This window comes from Tripterygium wilfordii, chromosome 14 (assembly GCF_013401445.1).
Source record: "Tripterygium wilfordii isolate XIE 37 chromosome 14, ASM1340144v1, whole genome shotgun sequence".
Taxonomy (NCBI): Eukaryota; Viridiplantae; Streptophyta; class Magnoliopsida; order Celastrales; family Celastraceae; genus Tripterygium; species Tripterygium wilfordii.
In genome coordinates this window covers 6,336,769-6,343,363 of record NC_052245.1, presented here as the reverse complement: position 1 = coordinate 6,343,363, position 6,595 = coordinate 6,336,769, and the positions used below count along the sequence as shown (strand labels likewise).

Genomic DNA, 6,595 nt, shown 5'->3' with positions numbered 1-6,595 from the left:
TAGCTCTCATACAACGTTTCGTAACCAAAAGATACCAATAGACCAAGTTACGTTCTCAAATGCACAAAATCTTAAAAAGATCTTCTATGGAGAGAGTAGAGCAACTCCAAGGCATCAAAGTGGACCTTAGTACTCTTTTTCATGTTCTTAGAAGTCTAAGTTGTTAGTGTATCTTTCGTACAACGTTTCGTAACCAAAAGATGCCAATAGACCAAGGTATGTTCTCAAATGCACAAAAACGTGAAAAGCTCTTCTATGGAGAGAGTAGAGCAACTCCAAGGCATCAAAGTGGACCGTAATACTCTTTTTCATGTTCTTAGAAGTCTAAAAAGTTAGTGTAGCATTCGTACAACGTTTCGTAACCAAAAGCTCTTTTTAAGCTAAGTAGTCGGTTCTTAGTCCTTACAAAGTGTTGCAAAAGGTAGGAGTTGTTGCCTATAAGCTCTAATTGCCCACGGAAGTGCTGATCCATCCCGTCTTCCATGTTTCTCAACTCAAGTGACAGATCGATCATGACGAGGTAAGCAATTCCACACTGCCTCCCTTCAATTCCGACGGGCAGGTAATGCTCATGCCTCGCAATGTAGTCGAATATAGGAGGATCAAGAGGGGAAATAGCCACAAGTGGGAGGTATTGATACTTTGGGAAATGTTGGATGACACAGAAGCAACTTGGGAAGATCTTGATATGATTAAACTTCAATTTCCATCTTTCGCACTTGAGGACAAGTGTAATCTTGAAGGGGGAATGAATGATAGGACCAAGGTCGTCAACGAAAGAACGCTTATAATCGGGCTCGTAAGCTTAAACTGAAAGAAGCACGTGAGGGCCCAAGTCATGCAAAATTTACCGCCAATGCCATGCAAGTTTCTATGTGTAGTGGTGTCGAGCCAGTCGTGGAGACTGAATCATTGACAACCTTCCCATAGTTGTGGACCAGTTACTTTAATTATTAAACTAGTATTTGTTCCTTAGACAAGTAGGTTTCCTTTAATTCGTTCCCAGTTAAGTTTAGTATTAAGTAGTCTAAGTCGAATTGGGTTTGGTTTGTTCATGGCTATACAATTAGGGCTCAGCATCGGGCCGGGTCGGTCCGAAAATATGAGGCACGGGCCCGGGCCCGGGCCCTACTTTGAAAATCGAGCTTCAGGCCGGACTTGGCTGTCAAAATAAGGCTCGGCCCGGGCCCTTAAGGGTCGGGCCTCGGGCCGAGCCCAAATTTTTTACTATATAATATTTATATAAGTATTATTTGTGGAAAATGTATTATATATATGCATATGTGTAATATATACGTATTATGTATATATATATACACATACATTGCAATTATATATATATATATACACACACATATATATTATATATTATATATATGTATATATTACATTTACATATACATATATGTGTGTGTGTGTATATATATATATATATATATATATATATATGTATGTATGTATGTATGTATATATATAATATATGTATATAAATAAATAATGTCGGGTTTGGGTCGGGCCGGGCCAAAATTTATCCAAAGTGTCGGGAAAATGGAGCCCAAGCCCGCCCAAGGGGTCGGGCCTGGTCGGGCTCTGGCCCCCGGGCCAGGGCCGGGCCTAGACCCGTGGGCCAAATGGTGGCCCCTATATACAAGCCAAAAGAACATTTATGTTTATTTAACTATTAATCAATCAAAAAACTGAGAAGTTATCCTCACTCTCCTTGTTCTCTACTTTCGTTTTGAACAAGATCTATCATCAACTCTCGATCCTTCAAATCAATGGGTTAAACCTTCAAAAATTATTATCGCGAGTCAATATGCGAGTCGGTTCTAATAACACTAGTATAAACAAAAGTAAATTTTAAGCTTTTGTTATGAAAAGTTGCAGTTTAAACAAAAATATAACGGAATTTTTTTTTTTATTATTATGAAAAGTTGTAATTAAAATGTGGATTTCTAAAAGTAATATATAAATAATAAAAGATGTCGATCACAAAAAGAAAATGTAAACTGAAGAAATTAATATTTTAATATTGTGAAATTGATAATGGAGATTTTTTTTTTTAATACAGAAGTTTTGAATTTTCAAAAACTGGGATTTGAGTAGTTGAATAGAGACACTGTTAAAAAACTCTAATGCGAATGCTCTAATACAATTTTGTTTGAAAAACATGGTGATCTAATTTGAAATGTACAGCTTCTCATGGTTAGGGCAAATGCAATGGGAATGAATTTGCTGGGCCAACATTTTTGTTGGCCCGGTCCCACCTCTATTACACAAAAAAGTCAAGTCAAACACGTATTCTAATACAACCACATCAGCAAAACACAAATTTCTATACACTTTTTCTTCCCACACACTTTCTCTTTCCATCCAACCCAACAACATTCCATTCCTCCATATTATCCACAACAAAACTACACCAAAACATCAAATATCAATACATCCACATCAGCAAAACACTTATCCCAATACAGCCACATAAGCAAAACCCATTTTACAATACAGCCACATCAGCAAAAGACAACATCTTTGTTGGCCCAATACCACTTCACCATTGCATTTACCCTTAGGTAACCGATGCTACCGTGTCAAGGGGCAATTGATTAACACTCTTCTCAGTGATAAGTCGCAGGTTCAAGAACCGTGTGTTACGACCTTAGCGTAATTTTCAACAAGTTGCTGGTCAGATTGAACTATGTGAACCAAATATCACCGTATCAAGGTTTTCTCCAATTGTGCATCTGTTGGGGTCACCGTGACACCCTAACCTAAGGACACTAGTTATAGTTGAAACCGAACATACGCAAGATAATCTCTTACTCAGAACCAGGAAAATTCCAAATATCTTAAAGCAATCCCACCAAAAGAAATGAATCAAGGATTACTCCCCGTGAATCAAAATTTTAAAGAAAAAAATATCTCTTTTTTCTTTCTTATTGTTGATAAGAGAACATAAAATAACAAATGGATATGATGTCAGGAGCTTGTATAACCAAACTTCCCCAACATGTTACCGACAAAAGATTTAAAATAAAATCAAGACCAACATATAGAAAACCAACCACGCAGATTTGTCATAGAAATACTACTGAACACTTGGCCTAATCTTTGTATTTCATTTCAGACATGAGGAAGCCAGGCATGTCAAAGGACGCCGAAAACTTCTCAACATCAGCCCTTAGGGCATCAATGTCTTGATTGTTCACCAAGCCCTTATTGAAATCCTTCAAGAGCTTCCCATATTCCTTTTGGATACTCAAGGTGAGAGTCACTGCACGATGGAGGAACTCTCCAATCTGCTCAAAGTCCTTCTCAACCAAGCCTCTAGAAGTCATAGCCGGAGTACCTGCCATCAGAGACCACAATTGCAAATGTGTATCAAAATGAATTAAACCTATCAAGTTGTCTTCATTTTGCAAGAAAGTATTAGGAAATGAAAAAAAAAAAAAAAAATGGAATTTCAAGTGTAATGCAATGGCAGGGAGTTCCAAGACACCTTAGATTGATCACCTAGTAGCTCTTGAACTGATCACATTGATCACTAAGCCTGTTTAAAAAGTTATCAGCTATGGCAGTTTAACAAGACAAAAAAGCAGCTGTTGTCCTAGAGTCTATCAAGTTAAACATACTTATCAGCTATCCGCATAGTGTGTGATATTTCCACGAAACCCATCACCATGTAATGTGCATTTATAAAACTTTGAAATATAACTGTTCATAAACTTTGAAATATAACTGTTCGTACCAATTCTAACTCCTCCAGGAGCCAGAGCACTGCTGTCACCGAACACAGCATTCTTGTTCACAGTAATGTTGCAGAGGTCGCAAAGCTTCTCAACCTTGTTCCCTGAACCAATTGAAACAAAAAATCTTAAAAAGAGAATTAAACAAACAAGATTCTAATCTGTTACCATTAGATAAACAATTGCGTGAAATAAATTCTTTTACCAGTCAGTCCAAGGGGGCGAAGATCCCATAGAACAAGGTGGTTCTCAGTTCCTTCTGTAACCATTTTGTATCCTTTGCTCATCAAATAGTTTCCAATGGCAACTGCATTGGCTTTGACTTGCTTAGCATATACCTTGAACCCAGGTGTCATAGCCTGTTTCAGTGCAACAGCTAGGGCACCAATCTGATGATTGTGGGGACCGCCCTGAAGGGAGGGGAAAACAGCAAAGTTGATCTTGTCTTCAAAGTCATATACTGAACCTTCCGGCTGGCCTTTCTTAGGTGGTTTAGGTCCCTTTCGATAAAATATCATACCAGCCCTAGGACCCCTCAAGCTCTTGTGGGTAGTGGTAGTGACTATATCACAAAACTCAAAGGGGTTGGCAGCTTCCTACAACCAGGAAGGAAAGAAAAGATTAAGACAATTGAAACTGACACAGGAACACCAGAGTTGATATCCCTCGAGAACAAAAGGTATATTTTCAATGTTCTACACCGACAATAATGCCATGTCATTGCACCAAAAATTTTGAGAATAAAAATACAAAATTACATTTTGAATCCAGATTTAACAGATGAGACAAATCATTTCATTGTCTGCATCACACTAAACCAAACTATAGTATATTAATAATTCTACTGGCACAACAATCAAGCAGAATAAAAATGAAAAATACAATGTGAAATGTAGAACAATGCGAGTCAGTAAACACGTAGTGAGAGCTTCATCATCCTGCCAAGGGTTCCCATATATCAAATCTTTTACATGAGTCGCATACTCTATTTTTGAAAAACATGGAGTATGCGACATTCAAGAATATAATTCTTTGAATCTTTGCAAGCAAAATATTAAACCAAGCGAAGATCCTTACAATTCATCAATCCTAATAGAGTTTCAGCACTGAATCACCAAAAGTTGACAAACCTCAGATCCAGGAATTTGAAAACCAGATCAATCATATATCCAATTTCTCAAAACCAGTAGTCCTTCAGATCGAAAAAGATCAAAACAGTTCCAACAGCAAAAAATAGAAACAAAAAAATCAGCTATACCTGTGCAGCGACAAGGCCACTAATGTGAGCCATATCGCACAGCAAGAGTGCCCCAACCTTATCAGCAATGCTCCTAAACCGAGCGTAATCCCAATCCCTCGGGTACGCACTCCCTCCACAAATAATCAACCGAGGCCTGAAATCCATTGCCTTCTCCTCAAGCTTCTCGTAATCAATATAACCAGTGGTGAAATTCACCTTGTAAGGCAAACTCTCAAAGTAAATCGAGGTAGCCGAGATCTTCTTCCCACCAGATGTATAATATCCATGAGTGAGGTGCCCACCGGAGGGAAGATCCAACCCCATGATTCTGTCATGAGGCTCCAGCACCGCCGTGTAGGAGGCGAAATTTGCAGGAGAACCAGAGTAAGGCTGGACATTGACGCCCCACTTAGTAGGGTCGAGATGGAAGGCCTGGAGTGCACGTGACCTGCAGAGGTTCTCGATCTCGTCAATGAACTCGTTGCCGCCGTAGTATCGGTTACCAGGCATGCCCTCGGAGTACTTGTTGGTCAAAGGACTCCCGAGAGCCTCGATGACGGCAAAGGAGGTGAAGTTCTCGGATGCTATGAGCTCGATGCCGCGGCATTGTCGGCGCTTCTCCTTCTCAATGAGGTCATGGATCTCCGGATCTAAGGTTTGTAGAGCTGTGTTGCCCCAATCGTTCACTGGATCCATCGCCGGAGAGAGATAGACGGGAAATGTAGGGAGATACAGGCGAGTGCGAGTGAGTAAGCAAGGGAGGTGGAGGTATTTGGCCTTTTAATAGAGTTTTGCCCCTAACTACATGGGCTTTTGTTTGAAGTTTTTTTTCATTTTTTGTTTTTTTCAAAGATGTTAATAAATAATTAGTTTCTTTTTTTGGGAGTGGGACTATCGTGTTATTTTATTTTACTATTTTTTAAATTTATGATGTAGTATTTCATCACGCCCCTATAATCCCTCGATTTGTGAACCCTTTTCTTAAGGGGGACTAAGAAAAAACAAATTGCAAGTGTGTCATTAATTGAACGATAATTATATTACATGTAAAGGATTATTCGTTATGTTGATTAAGTCGTGGATTCAAATCTTACCCCTCCCCAAACCCCTTTTTTATAAAAATAAATAAATAAGTTTTCTCCATTACCAATTGTGATAAAATTTGCACTAAGCACTTCATAAGTGTATATTGGACTTAATTAAACTTGTCATTACTAAAATGTGCTTTGTTCCAACTCAGTCACTTAATTTCAAATTGTTTGAACTCACTAACTTAAAGTTTAGATTTATTTCAATTAGAACAATATTATTTTTGCGGTATGGATGATATTTGTTGTTCCATTTAATAAGCCATGGAAATAAAAGGTATCCAATATTTATGTACAAGTGGATCCCACTTTAACTAGCACTTTGCAATTGATGTCAAAAATATGTTAGCAATACAAGCCAACTATTGTACACTATTGCGTGACATGACATTTTCCTTCCCTGCCATCTCATGCAAACACATCTCTCAAGACAATTTGATGGCATCAATACCCTTGCACCATTGTGATTGCTCCTAGAATATTCAAACAGATTTCATCCATTTCGGTCAATCAAACATCCT

The 6,595-nt window shown here is 38.4% G+C and overlaps 1 protein-coding gene across 1 annotated transcript; it reads right to left on the bottom strand.

Annotated features, from left to right (window-relative positions):
* Positions 1 to 2,904: 2,904 nt before the first annotated feature.
* Positions 2,905 to 5,767, bottom strand: LOC120015457 (serine hydroxymethyltransferase 4). The gene is made up of 4 exons (XM_038867895.1): positions 5,005 to 5,767; positions 3,952 to 4,342; positions 3,749 to 3,850; positions 2,905 to 3,349 (listed from the first exon to the last, which is right to left on the bottom strand). The coding sequence occupies exons 1-4, from the start codon at positions 5,680 to 5,682 to the stop codon at positions 3,105 to 3,107; spliced, it is 1,416 nt and encodes a 471-aa protein (XP_038723823.1). The 5' UTR covers positions 5,683 to 5,767; the 3' UTR covers positions 2,905 to 3,104.
* Between the last annotated feature and the right edge of the window lie 828 nt (positions 5,768 to 6,595).

Coding starts and splice junctions, on each gene's coding strand:
- LOC120015457 (XM_038867895.1), bottom strand. CDS start 5,682: ATGGATCCAGTGAACGATTGGGGCAACACAGCTCTACAAACCTTAGAT. Junction 4,343..5,004: donor GTGGCCTTGTCGCTGCACAG/GTATAGCTGATT, acceptor TCCTGGTTGTAG/GAAGCTGCCAACCCCTTTGA. Junction 3,350..3,748: donor TCCTGGAGGAGTTAGAATTG/GTACGAACAGTT, acceptor CTCTGATGGCAG/GTACTCCGGCTATGACTTCT.